This window comes from Rhinatrema bivittatum, chromosome 8 (genome assembly GCF_901001135.1).
Source record: "Rhinatrema bivittatum chromosome 8, aRhiBiv1.1, whole genome shotgun sequence".
In the NCBI taxonomy this organism is placed as follows: domain Eukaryota; kingdom Metazoa; phylum Chordata; class Amphibia; order Gymnophiona; family Rhinatrematidae; genus Rhinatrema; species Rhinatrema bivittatum.
This window is the reverse complement of record NC_042622.1, coordinates 217,393,854-217,414,116: the sequence shown is the minus strand read 5'-3', so window position 1 is coordinate 217,414,116 and position 20,263 is coordinate 217,393,854. Positions and strand designations below refer to the sequence as shown.

Genomic DNA, 20,263 nt, shown 5'->3' with positions numbered 1-20,263 from the left:
TAACTGAGCAAAGGGATACCATCTCCACCTGCAAGGTACCTGTGACCTGGATTGGCCACCGTGGGAGGCAGGATGCTGGGCTCCATGGGATCTTGGCCTGACCCGCTTGGCAATCCTTATGCTCTTATGTTCTGATGTGATCCTCAGGTGGAGGTTGTCTTCTGGCTCTTGTCTATGTTGGCGACACGAGATAAGGAGGACATGTCTCGTACCCTGCTTGCCATGTCCAGCTCACAGGACAGCTGTATCGCCATGCGCAAATCCGGCTGCCTTCCGTTCCTGATCCAAATCCTGCATGACACGGACCGGGATGCCACAGCTCCTGCTGGGAGCAGCAGCAAGGATTCCCGCATGCGCGCCAACGCAGCTCTGCACAACATCGTCTTCTCGCAGCCGGATGAAGGGCAAGCCAAGAAGGAGATGAGGGTTCTGCACGTGCTGGAGCAGGTTCGCTCCTACTCAGAGACCTGCTGGGACTGGCTGGAGATGCAGAATAAAGACAGCGGAGGTGGAAGGGAGCTGGATGGGAACTCTGGTAGGTACCTGGGAAGTTAACAGGGAAGGGGGTGAGACAAACCACCGGACCCCCATGGGACGGAATGGGCAGTTCTGAGCTGCAGTCGAGGGAACGTTTTCCTGGCACAAACCCCTAGAATGAGGCGTCATGAGATGAGGGTGAAAGGGGGGGTAGACTCGGGAGTAATCTAAGGACATATTTCTGTACTGAGAGGGTAGTAGATACATGGAACGGCTTTCCTATAGAGACTAGAATAGTTTCTGAATTGTAAATGGATTATAAAGTTGAATTAGTAGGTAACAATGGGGACAATTTTAAAACCCCACAAGAAGCTTGTAGATTTGAGGGTTCTTTGTAGCTTGCAGATGCAGAGTAACGCCCAGGGATATCCTGCCTTGCCAACCTCCTCCACCCTTTGCCTTCTCCCGGTGGCCAAGAGTGTGTATGCTGAGAGTGATTTTCAGCCTGAGGAATGTACCCAGTTAACTGCTTACCTAGACAAATTCCTTTAAAATTTGCCTTCCTAATTCCTAGGTATAGCCCCTCTCCTTTGCTGTAATATCCCCCCCCCCCCAACTTTCTACGATACACATGTAAGGGGGATAACATATCACCCATTCTGTATAGACTCCACTGGTTACCAATTGGCCCACATATACCTTTACAAAGTGCCTGCCTCATTTTAAAATCGCACCAAGGTGCATGTCCAAGTTATTTGAGTAACTGTCTCACGTGATACAGACCAGTTTGGGAGCTATGTTCCTCACAGGCTTGCTTATTAACTATTATACAATTAAAATCAGTGCATCTTACTATGACATGCGAAGGAGCATCCAGTAATATGGAATGAGCTGCCTTTGGAGGCAAAGGAGCATTATGGGTACTTGGTCTTCCGCAAAACTCTGAAAACCTGATTTTTTTCCCAGAAGACTGTCGACTGAGCCAATATGTGCATTGTTTTCAGCCTTAACATCTTGACTGCTGTAATGTCGCAGTATAGATGATAGTATTACTGCCATTGCTAGAGGATTAAGATGCTGGGGCTTTTCTATGCTATGGATACTTTTGTTGTTGTTTGTGAATGCCTGGGTTGTGTTTGAGGTTATTCTGTTGGTTGGTGGGTATCTTAATACTGATATAATTTAGCATCGCTCTGACGTGTTTAATTAGGAATACTGTACATCCTGGACATCGCTAGCTTTTTATTTCCCATGATTTGTTTATCTTGCTCTGTATTCAGCACTGTATGCTGAAATATTTATGAAATATTATTTTTATTGTAGTTACCCACTAGGAGCGTACACTGCAATCTAGTGGGCTAAGCTGATAACAAGTAGGCACAGGCCCTCCCTTCCCACCCCAGTTCTGATCCTTGAGTCCTCACCGGTAGGAGAGAATGCTGTTACTGCAGTACTTCTCCAAATAGTGCTGCTGAAGGCACTTCATTGTTCACCAAGCCATGCTAAGCCATTAGCAGTGAATCTGCAGGCTAGGTGATATCAGTGAGTTAGCCCCTAAAAATGGTTTATCAGCCACTTTTTCTTCCTACAGGACCAGGATCTATTGAGCCACAGATCTGCCAGGCCACTTGTGCTGTGATGAAGCTATCGTTTGATGAGGCCTACAGACAAGCCATGAACGAGTTAGGTATGTTACATGCACCATGAATAAGGCAGATATGTTACAAACACGCTGGGGCCATTATTTGATACAAAGCTGAGCTCCTAAATTAGAAGCTATATTCAGCCAAATTTAGAAGCCTAAGTATTCTGTTGAAAATTCACATATTTTAGGACCCTAACGGTTAGGCCCCTATATTAAGCCTGCTATTCATTTGCCTAGATTTAGGGTCCTAAATTATGTGCCTAATTCTGAAAATCAGTACTTAGCTCCTAACTTTGTTTCTCTGCCCTAACTTTGACCCCTAATGAAAGTAGGAGCCTAAATGTAGGCACCCAGCCATAGTAAATTTTCGAAAGGGCAGTTGAGGAATCTATCTCCAAAAGTTAGAAGCCTGAACCCTTTGAAAATTGATCCCATCATGACTAAGGCAGGTATGTCACACAAACACACACAATGACTAAGGCAGGTATGTTACACACATACACGCCATGAACAAGGTAAATATGATATATGCATACTTACACCATGACTAAGGTTCGCACACACACACACACACGCACCATGATTAAGGCAGGTATGTTACATATATATATGCCATGAACAAAGTAAATATGTTATATGCACACTCACACGCACCATGACTAAGGCAGGTATGTCTCACACACACACACACACACACACATGCACAATGAATAAGGCAGGAATGTTACACACACACGCACATAATAACTAAGGTAGGTATGTTGCACGCACATGCCATGAACAAAGTATGTTTAATGCACACTCACATGCACCATGAATAAGACGGGTATATCACACATTAACACCTGTTGAATGAGTTAAATATGTTACATGCACACTCACACGCACCATGGCTAAGGCAGGCATGGCACTCACATACATGCCACGAACAAGGTAAATATGTTATATGCACACTCACACACATCATGACTAAGGCAGGTATGTTACACACATACATACGCACAATGACTATGGCAGGTGTGTCACATGCAAATTCACACGCACTATGACTAAGGCAGGTATGTTACACATACACATGCCATGAATGAGGTAAGTATGTTACATACACACTTACAACCATGACTAAGGCAGGCATATCACACACATACATGCACAAACCATGACTAAGGCAGGAAAGTTACACACACACACACACACACACACATGCCATGAACAAGGTAAGTATATTACATGCACACATACCCTGTGAATGAGGCAGGTATGCCACACATACACACACACATATGCCATAAATGAGGTGGCCTGTGTGTGTGACATATGCATCTCATTCATGCATATGTGTGAGTGTATATTGAACACACATACATTCATGCCATGAATAATTTGGGTATGCTATATAAATGCACAAGCACATATGTGTGACCCGTGAATATGCCAGGTAGAACTGGATCTACTCTTTGGGATCCCACCAGGTACGCGTCACCTGAATTGGCCACTGTTGGAGACAGGATGCTAGGCTTGATGGACCTTTGGTCTGATCCAGTTTGGCATTTTTTTATGTTTCAGGGTATATTCGATATGCACAAGTCATGAATGAGCAGACTATATTGCACAGCAAAACACACATGTGCTCTGAGTGAGCCAGATAGGTCACTCAGATAAACAGAATTTCAGTCCTTCCTTGCCAGTTCATTTTGTCCTGTTCCTGCAGGCGGATTACAGGCTGTTGCTGAGCTTTTAGAGGTTGATTATGAGATGCACAAGATGACAAATGACCCGCTTAACCTTGCCTTGAGACGCTATGCAGGCATGGCCCTCACCAACCTTACCTTCGGAGATGTGGTGAACAAGGTAGGACTGGACGGGATTGTTGCAGGAAGGCAACTGGCACAGCAGCTGAGCAGAGGTCCTTACTGTAAATCCTCCTCTTTTCCTTGGCAGGCAACTCTGTCCTCCAGGCGGGGCTGCATGCAGGCCATCGTGGCTCACCTGGCATCGGAGAGTGAAGAGCTTCATCAAGTGAGTGATCCAGAGTCTTCAGCACGGGCGAGGGAGCTGACAGGCTGAAGAGCTGGAATAGGAGGAAGGGAAGAGGCAGTAGTAGGTGGTGGTGATTAGGGACGAGTGGGAATAAACAGGCCGTTACTATGGAAGGTGCAGTGCTAGCTAGAATGGAACTGTTTGATTGGTCTCACCTATTTCCCAGAATGCACTAGCCAGTTGGAAGCCTGACTGATCCCGCACGGGAATCTTTTCCCAGGTCCATAAAATCCTTCGCTAACGTCCCTGTTCCGTGATTAGGACAGGGAGGGTGAGGATTTTTTTTTTCCCAATGAGAGTATAAAATCGGGAGCAGCCTCAGCTGCAGGAGGCAGGGACCGAAGGCAATGGGCAGGCCAGCCTCAGTTTTTGCAGATTGCTGTGCGGGGCACTTAAGTCCCTGGTGCCCTTTTTTCGCAGGTGGTCTCCAGCATCCTGCGCAACCTGTCCTGGCGGGCAGACATCAACAGTAAGAAGATGCTTCGCGAGGTGGGCAGTGTGAGCGGCTTGGTGCAGTGCGCCCTGCGAGCCACAAAGGTACAGGCCCGTTCTTAATCCATGGATGCATTTTCATTCCCCTTCCAAGCACTTGGGGCTGGGCTGTCACAAATCCTTCATTTTGGTGGACTAGGGTTTCTGAGACACAAGGGGGGGCAAGCCCCTCTATCTGTCACTGTTTCTGTGGCCTTATTTAGAAGTTGTGTTCTTCACAGTCTCTAATCCTTGCCAGAGCAATTTTGAAAACTCAGCAGGCAGGGACCGCAGATACAATAGTACACACGGGCTTTGCACCTGTATGTCCTTTCCCTTCCCTGCCTGAACCCCACTCCTGGCCCCCATCTCTTTTTAACAGTCAAAAGTGTGCATGCACATTTGGGCGATATTGAGGAAGAGAATTCTTCACATGGGGCAGTCTAGCCGTATAAACCATTATTGACACAGCTAGAGGTCTTTGAAAACTGTCCTCTGCATGCCTGTGACCTGCTGTTCAGTGAGATACGGAGTTTGAATGCATGTGGGATTAAAGAGAGGTAACTCTCTGCAGAGGGAGGGGTGCAGTCAGGCCTGCTATATCTGAGCCTTAAGTCAGTAAACTTCTGGAAATGACAAAAGTTCCTGTTCGCCTCCTCCCCCCAGTCCTGCCCCTCCTTTCCCCCTCCCTGCCGCCATCTAATCCTATCCCTTCCCTGGACCTCCGATTCCTTCCCTCCCAGCCCCCCTGCAGATCCACCCTTGTCCTGGACCTCTGATCCTTTCCTTCCGGCTCTTGCATCCTCCCCTACTCCCCTGCAGACGTCTAATCCCGCCCCTGCCCTTGACCCCTGATCCCTTCCCTCCCACCCTCCCGTAGACATCCAGCCCCACCCCTGTCCTGAATCTGTGATCCCCTTCCTTCTTGCTCCCTCCGCCTCAGGCTCTGGTATCAGCAGAAGGCAGTGAGTGCAAGGACTGAGTTAGACTGTGCACTTAACTGGCACCACAGCGACCCTGGCCCCTTCTGGGCTTTCACACAGGCCTGTGAGCACAGGGCCGACTGGGAGCCATTCTCACTGCATTCACTGACAGCTGTGCCAGAGTCCTGAGGATTTGTCAGGGAGAGGGAGTTCCACCTGAGGGACAATGCGGGGATCCTAGCGATGGCGCTGGCGGGGAAGGGGTTTGAGTTCCATGGAGCATGGCATCAGCATCAACAGTACTTAGGGGGTGGCAAAAGCCAATTTCTATCACTGGGTGCCATCACAGTATTCGGTGACTGAAATTTGGACTGGCGTTTGAGGAGAACAGAGGCATTACATCCCTCCCCTATGAAGAAGTTTATTTAATAAAGGTCCCCACATGCTTCAGAGGACAGCAACAGAGCCCCTCCCTTTCTGTTAGTTAAGTGCCCTCCTGGTCTTAGACCTCCAGCCTCGGAGCTGCCTCACTGTAAAGATTTTTTTTTTTTTCCCCCCCCTTGGCTTTATTTGCTAGGAATCAACATTGAAAAGCATCCTTAGTGCCCTCTGGAACCTGTCGGCCCACAGCACAGAAAACAAGGCGGCTGTGTGTGCAGTGGAGGGCGTGCTGGGCTTCCTCGTCAGTACCCTCACCTACAAGTGCCAGAGCAACTCGCTGGCCATCATCGAGAGCGGAGGCGGAATCCTGCGCAATGTGTCCAGCCTCGTCGCCACCAGAGACGATTACAGGTCTGTGTCTGGGCTCTCCGGGGGCCATGCACGCTCACTTCAGACGTGCTATGGTTTATTTCTCACAGGTCAGAGAACCTGAAAGCACAGAGCTGCTTTCAGGGCACATGGAAACATGGTGCTTTGCCTAAATGGAAGCCTTTGTAACTTCGGCTCCTGAACTCCACGCACACGCAGTGGTGATCCCTTGGAATAACGTGTGAGCATGTGTGTGTGTGTATGTGCATTTGTGTAGCCTGCATTGCCTCTGCTTGTGCTGTACTGGTTCTATGGTGGGGCACAATGTGTATACCTTTCCCTTGGGGAAGTAAGGCTCCCCATTTCTTATGACAGAGCAGAAAGAAAAGGAATGAATAGTGATGTCTCTCATTTAGCCATGTAATCTCACTGCACGATGAATATATATGTTCTTGGATTTTCTGTTCATATCAACTACCACCTTTTTTGTGAAATACTGCTTAGGGCCAATCGTATCACAATCTCTCTGATTTATGAAATATATCTGGCATAGTTTTCTACTATTACTCTCAGACATAATGTATTTTATAGTGTTTAAAGTGTTTACAATTTTAGCATAAAGATCTCCTGTCTTCTCTTACAGACAAATTCTCCGAGACCATAACTGCTTGCAGACTTTGCTTCAGCACTTGAGATCTCATAGTTTGACTATTGTCAGCAATGCTTGTGGGACATTGTGGAATCTGTCAGCCCGGAACTGCAAGGATCAGGAGTTGCTGTGGGATCTGGGAGGGGTAAGCATGCTCCGCAACCTTATCCATTCCAAACACAAGATGATCGCCATGGGCAGTGCTGCTGCCCTTAGGAACCTACTGGCCAATCGACCCCTGAAGTACAAGGATGCAGCTGTCATTTCTCCTGGGTCCTGCATGCCTTCTCTGTACATGAGGAAGCAGAAGGCCTTGGAGGCAGAACTGGATGCCAAGCACTTGGCAGAGGCCTTTGATACCATGGAGAAGCAAGGCTTGAAGAATCAAAACATGAAGAAGCCTCTGAGACACATTGAGAGTCTCGTAAAAGACTATGCCTCAGACTCCGGTTGTTTTGATGACGATGAAGCTCCCAACGTATCTAGCAGTGTTGAAATGGGAAATAATTCTGTATTGTCGATGTTTCTCAACTCTTCATTCCTGCAAGGACAATCAGTACCCAGGAGCATCACCCAAAGCAGGTGTACAGAACCAGAAAAAGAAAGCATCAGTTCACAGTTGGAGGTGAAGAAGTCCCAGAATCCAGAGGATGAGGCTTCCAATTCAGCCGAAAAGCTGGCTAACAAGATGTCCACCACGGTGGCCAAGATTGATAAACTAGTAGAAGATATCTCCACCATGCATACCTCTTCTGATGATAGCTTCAGCCTGAGCTCTGAGGACCATGGTATGGACTGGCACTGTTGTTCTGATGAACTGCATGAAACTCGAGCTCAGTCTTGTTCACCTTGCAGGTTTTCTGACTCCAGCAGCTTTGTAAAGCATGAGTTTCCCAGTAGAGCCCTTACCCTTCTGCGCCTGAAAACGGCCTGCACTAGCTTATCCACTGACAGCCTGAACAGCGGCAGCACCAGTGATGGATATTGCACCCAGGAACACATGAAACCGTGCTCTAGAGCCTCCTTCATTGACTACAAGCAAGAGTTCCAGAGGAACCAGAGACGGCCCAGCAGGTTGGATTTGAAAAGTGTATTAATGAACAAAGCAGAGAAAAATAACTTGCCACAGAATCAGATGAAGGAGTCTGTGGAGCAGGAAAAGGTGGATTTGAAAGCCTTCCATGAAAAAATGAAGAAAACGGTCACTTTCCCAAATCCAAGCAACATTAAAGACCCTGGGGGCAAAGATCTTCAGCCAAAAAAGGACACAGCTAGCAATCTCTCAGCTGACACACTGGTTCATACCATTAAACTTTCACCATCTTACCAGCATGTGCCTGTGCTGGAAGTCTTGGTTAAGAGCGGTTTAACTCCTGGTGTGAGATTCCCCAGCAGTAGCAACTCTTCAACCTGGTTCCCTAGTGGCTCACCACAGATAGGTGAGGATCTCAGCACCACATCTGAGAAACTGTCTGCTCAGACTCCCACACCACAAGGACCAGAATCTTCCCAAAAATACTCAGTGGAAGATACTCCAGTCTGTTTTTCCAGATGTAGCTCTCTGTCTTCCCTTTCTTCGGCTGACAACATTTTAGATGAGCAGAACCATAGTGAGAATGAAATAGACAGCGACTCCTCCTTAGAAATACTGGCAGTGGAAGCGAGCAGCATCCAGTCCAAGAAGAGCAAGAGGAAAGGTAGAGAAAGACTCATCCCCGAGGGCTCCACAATGACAGCCGTTGGACCTGGCATCTCACAGCCTATTGCCATCCCTTTCCCAAAGCGAGAGAAGCTTTTTCTGCGGGAAACATCTCCTTCAAGGAATGAAGACATGACTCCTTCAAGTTCCTCAGAGAATTACATCCAAGAAACCCCTCTAATGATGAGTCGCTGTAGCTCTGTCAGCTCACTGGGAAGTTTTGAGAGTCCCTCCATTGCCAGCTCCATTCAGAGTGATCCATGCAGTGAAATGATCAGTGGGACCATAAGTCCCAGCGAACTGCCTGACAGCCCTGGACAGACAATGCCCCCCAGCAGGAGCAAAACACCATCTTTTGACCTAAGCAGCCACCCAGAGAAGGAGACCAGTCAGTTCAACATCCAGTGGGAGAACAATGTCAAAAAGTTCATGGAGATCACTGATTTTAAGGAAAGGTTCCAGTTTCATCCAGACATTGACTCCATGATATATTTCACTGTGGAAAAGCCTAATGAAAATTTCTCCTGCGCATCAAGTTTGAGTGCTCTCCCACTCCACGAACATTATGTTCAGAAGGAAGTAGAGTTGAAGCTGATCCCTCCCTTTTCAGAAAAGAACAGCCTGAAATTTGTAGCACATGAAAAGAGAGAGGAAGGCAGAGATGAAAGACTTTTGGGGCGGATGAATGCAGCTGAACCTCATGAGCTGAACTCAGATGATGACATTGAGATTTTGAAAGAGTGCATCAATTCAGCTATGCCACCAAGGCTCAGGCGGGTGAAGACTACTCTCCTCTCCAGTCTGTCAACTCAGAACTTGAATGCTCAGACTAAAAATCCTCTCCAGCTGCCGGTTTATATGCTGGTGCCAGCTCACACTCAGTTAGACAAGAACCATCAGCTGGACAAAGACATGTTCCGAGATGACTCTTCCTTCACTGATTCTGCAGAAGGGACCCCCATTAATTTCTCCAGTGCTGCCTCCCTCAGTGATGAAACGTTGCAGTACCCTTTGAAGGAAGAAGCAACAAGGAAGCAACATGTAGGGAGAAGGTTGAAAAAAAAAGGTCTTATGGCATTGGGGAGTTATAGTGCCAGTGACATGCAGCTGCAGAGAGAGAGGAGGACACTTGCTTCTCAGGATGGAGCAAGTCAGAAAGGAGAGTCTAGCGCCAGGGTCCCCACCAAGAACAATAACACCCAAAAGCACAATGTGCCAGGAAAACCTTTTAACTGGTTACAGACAAAGACCAGTCATGCAACTGATGCGAAAAAAGGCCAAAAACCCTTAGTGAAAAATAGACCAAAATTAAATTTACACATTGAAAGGCAAGGTAATATTAACTCTCAACTAGAGGGCTTCCACCAAACAACAGATGCAACACAGGGGGAAGGTGTTCACAAGAATCTTACCTTTCACTCTGTATGCCACACTACGCCTACAGAAGAAGCTGTTTATTGCTTCTATGAAAATGATTCTGATGATTTGCCGGATACCGTAAAGGACTCACCCAAAATAGGCAAAATACTGGCCAAACTTTGCAAAAAGAAGGTTATGGTAGATCCGGGATGATGAGGAGAGAACAGAACAGAGGTTTGAAACAGATTTCCCAGGGCAGAACCAAAATGTCTGCTGCAAAATTTCAGAATACTCTGATTGTAGATGAAACTCCACCCTGCTATTCCCTCAGCTCTTCTGTGAGCTCTTTAAGCGATTTTGAACTTTGTGATCTCCAAGAAAGATCGCAGGTTCTCAACAAAACCGCCAGACATGTGACTCGGAGCAGAATGAAGGCATCAGCCAAGGTGAATGAAAGAAGCAGCTCTCAGAGCTCTATGAGCTTCGACTCTGATAACGACCTGATCCATAGATGCATCAGTTCTGCCATTCCAAAAAAGAAGAAGCACTCATCCCGGAGGAGGAATGCAGAACGGAAGCAAAAGTTGAAAACCAATAGTAATCTAAATCCAAAACATGTAGTTTGCAAAGAATGGAAATCTCAGGGGGTGCAGGATTTAGTGGATGAAGTGGCATCAGACAAAGGATCTGATTTAGATAGTGTAGAGTGGAAGGCAATCCAAGAAGGTGCTAACTCCATTGTATCTTGGTTGCGTCAAGCATCAGCTTGTCTGGCCAAGGAACACTCCTCTGAATCCGATTCCATCCTGTCTTTTATGTCAGGGCTGTCTGTTGGTTCAACACTGCAGCTCACTCTTGACAAGAAAGATAAAAAGCAAAGTAGGACAGAGAGCTGTGCCACAGCACATAGAAAAGTTTTTCAAGAGGGAAAAAAAGTGGTGGAGACCAGAACTACACAGAACAAGATTCCCAGGACTGATAAAGGTTCAGGTCAGCAGAAGCCAATTCCAAATTTGCCTGTGGTCTTCAGAGGAAGGACAGTTATCTATATGCCCAACATGGTGACAACTTCTTCCAGTTCTACATCTACTCCAAAGAAAACTGTAGCTACAAATGATGCCCTAAGAAAGACGCCCACTCCAAGTCAACCAAGATCTCGCAGTTTACACAGAACCGCAAAACCTACAGAGATGGCTGATGTCACTTTGCTGAAAAGGAGTGCCACCCCTCCAGCAAGAATGAATAAAGGGCCTTTATCAGGGTCCTCTAGAAACTCAACACCATCTCGGCAACCTCAGAGAAAGTCACCTTCCCCCCCACAACTAAACAAACAGCCTACGGATCAGAGGACAAAAGCAGGAGGAACTCAATCTGTTTCCAGTCCAAAAGCACATTTTAAATCTACAGCCAACAACCACAAGACTCAGAAATCACCTGTCCGAATCCCATTCATGCAGAAGCCAAACAAGAAGCCCATGCCAGGAATGAGCCCAGCCTCTGCGCTGGATATGCAAGTTCATGGAGCCAGACAAAGCCCAATTGGGAAGAAGATCATCCAGGCCAACAAGCTGGACTTGATGCGTATGTCTCCAGCTCGATCGGGCAGCACAGAGTCAGATAGGTCTGGGTTCCTGAGGCAGCTGACCTTCATCAAAGAGTCATCCAGCCTGATCATGCGTCACAGGTCAGACCTGTCCTCCTCTGAGTCCATGCCATCCCTCTCCCAGAGGCCTTCTCCAAGAAAGGGCCGACCAGGGCTGCCAGCAGTGTTCTTATGTTCCTCCAGGTGTGAAGAGCTCAAAGTGCCAAAGACAGCAGAGACCAGGCAGAAGCCAGTGGGGACAAGAGCAACCCCCGCCAGCAAAGCCGCAAGTGAGAGGCCGCCTAGGAGAATAAGTTCAGAGAGCCCTTCCAGGCTTCCTGTGAAAAGCCATCCTTCCCCTCCTGAGGCCTTCAAGAGGTATTCTTCTTCCCCTCACATTAATATTAAAAGGACCATCAGCCCTTCTCAGTTGTCATCCTGTTCCGAGTCTTGTGCAAAAGAGAAATGTGAGGAAAGAGGCAGCAGGCAGCTGGGGAATGCTGCAGAGGCAGAGCAGGACCCAGGGGCGGTAAAAGGAACGTGGAGAAGGATCCGGGATGAAGACATCCCCCATATCTTGAAGAGCACGCTGCCCTCGTCGGCACTGGCTTTGGTAAACAGCCCCCAGGAGGAGCCAAGTGCCAGCTCCCAGGTGGATATTGAGAGGAAAATGAGCGATGCAGTGGTGCAGACGGAGGACCTCTCCATCACAAAAACCAACTCTAGCACTTCTCCAACCCTGGAGATTGCCCCTCTTTCCACACAGGGAGGTGCCAAGGCCCTGTTAGACATGCAGGCGGGATCCAACCTCATCCGTGGCGACTCCACAGCATTCAGCCTGACCAGAATTGCTAAGGCCATCACTTTCACTCATGAAAGCCCCCCAGCTGCCGTGGGCCCTTTGCTGGCTAGTAGGCACACATCCCCCAGTAGGGCAGTGCGGGTAACGCCATTCAACTATATCCCAAGTCCCAGTGCAGTCCAAGCACTAAATGATAAAACAGAAAAGATGCAGGCTCAGTGAAGGACGGGCAGTCCTTTAGGATCTACGTTTCAGACAGCACCTTCATGAGAAGACGGCGGATGAAGAATAAAGCACCTTTTTTCAGGCTTATTGAATTGCTTTTAGAAACAATTTGCTCAGGAGCACATACAGCTTTCTTTCATGTGGAAAGTAGAGCTCAGAAGAAAAGAGCAAAGTCTTTTCTTGGTTTTGTTTGGAACTTCAGGACAATTTTATGTCGGGAACCAGTGTCCACACCTTGGTCCGTGGGATCCGGAGGTGCTGCTGTCGTTTTCCTTCCTGCCCGAACTGGACAACTTGGTGTCGGTGCTGCTGGGCGCTTTTCCCTTGCTACCTGCATCCATATCGCTGTTTATGGACAGATTGTCTGAGGAATGGTAGAGGGAGGGCCCTGAACTCATCATATTCACGTTCTGGGCCTGACCCCAGTTACATCCTCTTTGCGAAGAAGTCTGAAACCATGAAGGGGTTTTTTTTCCCCCCCTTAATACATTGTTTTTAAAATCACTGAATGCAGGAGAAGCAGCACTGAGGAATCAAACCCTGCAGGGTTCATGCATGGCAGCGTCTGAAAAACCCGCCAAGTAACTCTTTGACCATGGCTCAGTCAGTCACGGACTAACAAGTTTTTTTTAGGACAATCTGTGATTTTCATGAGAAAAGTGCGGGTCCAAAGGATTTGTTTGGGGAGTTAAGGAGATTAACTACTGCTTCCCTCACTGCCAACCTGCTGCCCTGGGATTTAAGGGGAAGCCACAGGATCCTTGTCCCCTTCACTCCCAACCCCAAGAGAAACTCTTGGCATGTAATATTTAACTGTGTTTGCCCAGATGCTAAAAGATCCCTTCCATGGACAGCAGTGAACCTATAAGCAGCTCAAGACCCCCTAAGAAATGCTTAAAGCAAAGTGTGCATTAGGTAAAGCATGCAGCTCACGCCCTGCATACTGCCACCAAGTACCCAGTTATTATAACTAATTACATGTATTGCACCTTGAAAGGAAGCTAGGGATTAAAGTATATAAGGAGGACAGCTACAAATAATAGCAGACAAACACAGATGCAAAATTGACAGAAGTTATAAACCCTTTCATTGTTGGAGGCTGAACAACTGTAATTATTCTGACTAGATAATTGTTAATGACTAATTTGCCACAGTTTGTGTTGTGTAACCCACTTTCTGGGACTGAGTGAAGCAGCCAGAATGTAAATAGTGTATATTCTGATAAGGGTAGGAGCACCATAGACCTATATATGTGTAGCTTCTGAAGAAGGGAAAGGGTTTGTGTGACACTAGGGATGGTCTGTGATGTTTATAGGAGACTGTGACGCTGGGAATAATCTGTGCGTCATGGGAAACTGGGACTACTCTTCCCTCTAAGCTGTGTGCATGCACATGGAAAAACATAGCGCACACAAGAAATCCCAGTATTATTTGCATTGCACACAAATTTGAACTCGGCTGATAGAAAGTTGCACAAAAGAAAACGGGCACGTAGATTTTCAAAAATAAGAGAACATTGACTGTGACACTAGGGGAAAACTGGAAATGATCTGTGATACTGGGGATGGTCCGGGTATCATAGGAGACTGACAAGGACTGGGATGTTAGTGAGATCTGAGGTGCCTTTCAGTATCCATCTGTGTGTCATAGGAGTCTGTGACACTAAGGGTAGGCTGACATTGGGGAGGGGGTGTGTGGCAAGGGAGACTGTGACACTAGGAATGGTCTATGTGACACTGGGGTTGAGAGACTGACCGGAAATGGACTATGTGTCACAGGAGGCTATGACAGTGGGGATGGTCTGTGTGGCACTGGGTACTGTCTCTGCAACACTGCAGTCCTTGCTGACAAATTTTGTCTACATTCACATGCAGATTTCCACTTCAATTTATTCCTATCAGTGACTCCCACTTAGGATTTAAGAAGCAGCAGCACATTAAGAAGTGTCTCTGTAAAATCTTGCCTCCTAACAATCAGGTCAGGACACAGTGGAAGGCACCTCAGATCTCGCTAACATCCCAGTCCTTGCCTTGCCCTGAAATTAATTTTTAAAAAGGTCAATCAACAAGTAACACAAGTCAATAAAATGTACCTTAGGAAATGAACTATGTTTCAGTATTCTGAGTGCGAAGCTGTTCTGAGAAGACTCAGGTTTCAGTTCTTTTTATTTTAAAAACATAAAAATGTAGTGTAAGGAGATAATGTTGTATAATTTCAACAGGTGTTTGAAGGCAAACAGCCCAACCTCTCACCCCAACTCTGAGTGTTCCCAGATACTACCTTTGCCTGCATGTACCCCAGGCACAGATGAGAGCTGAAACCTGACAGTCTCCTCAAACAGGCCTGGATGTAGCAAGATTTACTGACTTCCAGCTGTGCTGAATCTCTGCTTCCTGACACAAACCCCTCCAGCTAGCAGGCAGGGAACAGAATGGGGGGGCCTGGAGCACAGACAACAAAGGGGGATAATTTTGATAAGGTTAGAAGGAGAAGAGAGACTGGGGGATGGGAGTGGGGAGAAGGGGGCAGAGTGTGAAAGATTAGAAAGGGGATGTCAGGGGAGCAGGACCACAGCACAGAAGAGACACCTACATCCTTTCCCCCATCCACCGCAATTCAGGTTCTCTCTCCCTTGATCTCATTCTCTATCCCCCTTCCTCTTCCTTCGCTCCAGATCCTGAAACCCACCTCCCAACATATCCTACTCCCTTCTTCCCTTTCTCAATTCCAGAACCTCCCTCATTCTCCCATTCCAGGTCCACGATTGTTCCCCTTTCCTCTGTCCTCCCCCCATCCCGTTCACCTTCTCCCCACCCCATTCCTAGTCCTCCTCCTCCTTTCCCCTCAGGCTTTCCTTCTCCTGCCCATCCCTGTCCTGATACTTAAGATCCCTTTTCCTCACCCAATAAAAAAAAAATGATACTCACATAAGCAAGGCTGGAAAATGACTTAATTTGTATAACAATCTTATAGATGGAGCTGTTTACCATTGTGTTTCAGAAATTTTCCATTTTTGCCACAGCCTGAGCTGCTAACAAACTGTGGGGCTGTACCTAAGACTTCCTGCTCCCTGTTGTCCGACCTTACCCAGGGGGGCAGATCAGATGACAGCAGCAACAGTGCCAGGGGTGGTAAAATCCAAACTCCATCTCTATCCTCAGCATAGCTTTATGGTTGTTTTTTTAAACTCTTTATTTTTGAATTTTCATGGCATACAATTAATAAAACCAGAGCATATCACTCAAAGCTGACTAAGAAAGGTACATAGACATGTCACAGGCTAGCAGAGTAGCTGAAATTCTTAGTTACATTTAAACAGACAAAACTGTGGCAATGACACGTCCTATCCAATAACTAGTGCATCCCATATTACACAGAATTATGCAGTTGATGATGGGGCCCCCACTCCCCATCATATTGGAAACTCTTTCCTGTAAGACCATAGTGCAATTTTTTCAGTATCTGAGACAGTTTGCACCTGCGTTCACCAATAAGCCCTTTCAATAAGCCATATTTGGGTTGGTATTCCAGAAGGTATTAATGGTAAATAGTGGCAATTGCCCACTAGAGGGCAGTGCACCATCTCTTTTCTAAGATACATTTTATTGACTTGAATTATGTTTCCTACACAAAGAATATTTGGACTAGAATGGAACATGTGTCTCTCACAGAGGACCCAAATGAAGTGCCTAGAAGCCCATATGTAGAATCACAGCTTCTCTCGTGACATGTTAACGTGTGGTATTGGCAGGGATAAGAACATAAGAAATTGCCATGCTGGGTCAGACCAAGTGTCCATCAAAACCAGCATCCTGTTTCCAACAGAGGCCAAACCAGGCCACAAGAACCTGGCAGTTACCCAAACACTAACTAACGTGTGGTATTGGCAGGTATTGGTAGGGATCTTTTATTAAATGAGTGGCACGCAATCATGTTTGAAACATATAGAAACATAGAAGTGACGGCAGAAGAAGACCAAACAGCCCATCCAGTCTGCCCAGCAAGCTTTCACACCTATTTGTTTTCATAATCTTGTTACTCTGACCGCTGAGGTCAGGGCCCTTATTGGTAACTTTTTGGTTCCAATTCCCTTCCACCCCCACCATCGATGCAGACAGCAGTGCTGGAGCTGCATCTAAGTGAAGTATATAGTTAATTGGTTTGGGGTAGTAACCGCCGTAATAAGCAAGCTACTCCCATTTGTTTACCCTGCATGTGCAATTCAGCCATTGTTGGTTGTCTGAATAAAAATCCTCTTTACTTAATTCCCTCTGTTGCTGAAGCAGTGAGCTGCGCTGGATACTTATTCCAAGTCAAGTATCATGCTTAATTGATTCGGGGTAGTAGCCACCTTAACAAGCAAGCTACACCCATGCTTATTTGTTTACCCAGACTATGTAATTCATTCCTTGTTGGTTGATGCTGAATATAAATCATCTTTTCTTCATTTTCCCTGCCGTTGAAGGAGAGAGCTATACTGGATGTGCATTGAAAGTGAAGTATCAGGCTTATTTGGTTTGGGGTAGTAGCTGCCGTAACAAGCAAGCTACTCCCTGCTTTTTTGTGGATGCAAATCCTTTTTCCACATTTCCTCTTGCCGTTGAAGCATAGAGCAATATTGGAGTCGCATTAACCGTGTGTATGTTTAGGGGTAGATTTTATAAATTTCCACGCACGCGAACAAAAGTACGCTGGATTTTATAAGTTACGAGCGTAGCCGCGCGTATCTTATAAAATCTGGGGTCAGCGCGCGCAGCCTGTTCCCTCTGAGGCCGCTCTGAAATCGCCACATCACTCGCGGCATGCCCCCGAAACGCCGCGTCACTCGCGGCACGCCCCCCTGACACGCCCCTCCATACAAGCCCCGGGACTTACATGCGTCCTGGGGCTTGTGCGCACCGCCAAGCCTATGCAAAATAGGCTTGGCGCGCGCAGGGGGGGTTTGGGGTAGGTTTTCAGGGGGTACGCGCATACCCCTTTGAAAATCTACCCCTTATTGAATAAGGATATTAATCTCTAGGTAGTAGCCGTCATTCCCGCAAGCAAGCCACCTCTTGCCTCTTCTCTTCATTCACATCCTCTAGACTTTATGGATCCAGTGTTTATCCCACGCCCCTTTGAAATCCTTCACAGTTTGGTCTTCACCACTTCCTCCGGAAGGGCATTCCAGGCATCCACTACCCTCTCCATGAAGAAATACTTCCTGACATTGGTTCTGAGTCTTCCTCCCTGGAGTTTTAAATCGTGACCCCTGGTTCTGCTGATTTTTTTGCAACGGAAAAGGTTTGTCATTGTCTTTGGATCATTAAAACCTTTCAAGTATCTGAACGTCTATATCATATCACCCCTGCTCCTCCTTTCCTCCAGGTTGTACATATTTAGATTCTTCAATCTCTCCTCATAAGTCATTCTATGAAGACCTTCCACCTTTTTGGTCGCCCTTCTCTGGACCGCCTCCACCCTGTCTCTGTCCCTTCGGAGATATGGTCTCCAGAACTGAACACATTACTCCAGGTGAGGCCTCACTAAGGCCCTGTACAAGGGGATAATCACTTCCCTTTTCTTACTCGATATTCCTCTCTCTATGCAGCTCAGCATTCTTCTGGCTTTAGCTATCACCTTGTCACATTGTTTTGCCGACTTCAGATCATTTAGAGACTATCACCCCAAGGTCTCTCTCCTGCTCCGTACATATCAGCCCTACTCCCCCCATCGAATACAGTTCTTTCGGATTTCCACACCCCATGTGCATGACTCTGCACTTCTTGGCATTGAATCTCAGCTGCCATATCTTCGACCATTCTTCCAGCTTCCTTAAATCCCGTCTCATTCTCTCCACTCCTTCCGGCGTGGTGCAAGATTAGCCAGGTATGCAGTTCTGGAAGCCAAATTGATATTATTATAAAGCAGGTTTGACGGTTACATTTCTAGGTGCTTTATCATTTCTGGGGTTTGTTTTTTTTTTAAGAGTAAAAAGTACTGCAGTGAAAAGTTCTTCCTGCAACCCATCGTGTATTGGTCTGTTGTACACTGGCAAGCACTGTATGACACTTGACAGGGAATGTCAGCCAGTCAAGCACAGTGATTGGCTGACTGATCCCTGCTGCTTTATAATGTGCAACCACACTGTATGCTGGATTGGGTGTGCTGACATCCCACCATGCTCCTTACTGCACCTTTGAGGTAAGCAACGAGAACTAGGAGCTCTAATCACTAAAGACCTCTGGCTCTACCATCTCCAGGACACACTTCATAGCACCTAAGGATTACCTCCTGTCCACTCCCATTATCTCACTGACTTAGACCATAATGTATGCCACGCTGGGTCAGACTAAGGTCCAGCGAGCCCAGCATCCTGTCTCCGACAGTAACCACTCCAGCTCGCAAATAGCCAGCAGATCCTAGAAAGTAGAACTATTCCTTGTTACTCCCAGGGATAAAATTGCTTTCTTTAGTCTTCCTGGCTAATAATGTTTTATAGACTTTTCTTCCAGGAACTTGTCCAAGCCTCTTTTAAACTCCGCTATGCTACTTGCCTTGACCACATCATCTAGCATCAGATTCTATTGTGATTCTTAGTGCAGGTTTGGATAAGTTCTTGGAGAAGTCTATTAACTGCTATAAATCAAGTTGACTTAGAGAATACCCACTGCTATTACTGGCATCAGTAGCACAGGATCTACTTAGTGTTTGGGTACTTGCCAGGTACATGTGATTTGGATTGGCCACTGTTGGAAACGGGTTGCTGGGCTTGTTGGACCCTTACTCTCACCCAGTATGGCAATTTCTTATGTTCTTGTGTACAGCTTGACTGTGCTCAGAGTAAAAAAAAAAAAAAGTACTTTCTACACTTTATTTTAAATCAGCTGGTTACTTCTTGTTCCCTTGTTTTAATATTATTTGGAATGGTAAATAGCCATCTTTTATTTACCTGTTCCACCTTACTTGTGATTTTAGAAACTTCTATCACGTCCCCTCTCAGCCATCTCTTTTCCACTCTGGAGCCTTAACCGGTGTAGCATTTCATAATAGGGGAGTCATTCTAGCCCCTTTATAATTTTTCTGCTCTGCAATTTTTCTAGCTCTGCTATGGCTTTTTTGAGATGGGGGCAATAGCAACCAAAACTGCACCCAATACTGCAGGTGTGGTTACACCATGGATCAATACAGAAGCAACATGATATTTTACATTATATTCTCCAATCCTTTTCACATAATTTCTAAGATTTTATTTGCTTTGTGGACCACCATTGCACACTGATCTAAAGAGTTCAATGTAATTATGCATAAGGGCTCCAAGGTCCTTTCCCTGAGTGATGACTTCCAATACAGAACACAGCATTGGGTACCTGCCATTAGGATTATTTTTACCTATGTGCATTACTTTGCACTTTTCCACATTAAATTGTACCTGACGCCTAGCTTTCTACTCTCACAAAGTCCTTCTGCTGTACTTCCTGGCTATTTTGAATAATTTTGCATCATCCACAAGTTTTATCACTTCTCTCCCTTTTGTTTTTTCCAGCTCATTTATGAATATATTTAACAGTACAAGCCCCAGTACCAGGCCCTGTTGTACTCTAACAATGACCATTTATTTAGTCCTGCTCTCTTTCTTTTAAACAAAGAGGACATGGCTTC

At 46.4% G+C, this 20,263-nt stretch overlaps 1 protein-coding gene across 1 annotated transcript in view; it reads left to right on the top strand.

The window, feature by feature from the left end:
• The window catches only part of APC2 (APC regulator of WNT signaling pathway 2), a 46,827-nt gene extending 31,786 nt beyond the window's left edge, over window positions 1–15,041 (top strand). The window contains 8 exon segments of the mRNA XM_029614072.1: window positions 148–535; window positions 2,069–2,164; window positions 3,834–3,973; window positions 4,064–4,141; window positions 4,583–4,699; window positions 6,134–6,348; window positions 6,950–10,214; window positions 10,217–15,041. Of these exon segments, the coding sequence (XP_029469932.1) occupies window positions 148–535; window positions 2,069–2,164; window positions 3,834–3,973; window positions 4,064–4,141; window positions 4,583–4,699; window positions 6,134–6,348; window positions 6,950–10,214; window positions 10,217–12,619 (6,702 nt within the window). The 3' untranslated portion in view covers window positions 12,620–15,041.
• The last annotated feature ends 5,222 nt before the right edge of the window (window positions 15,042–20,263 follow it).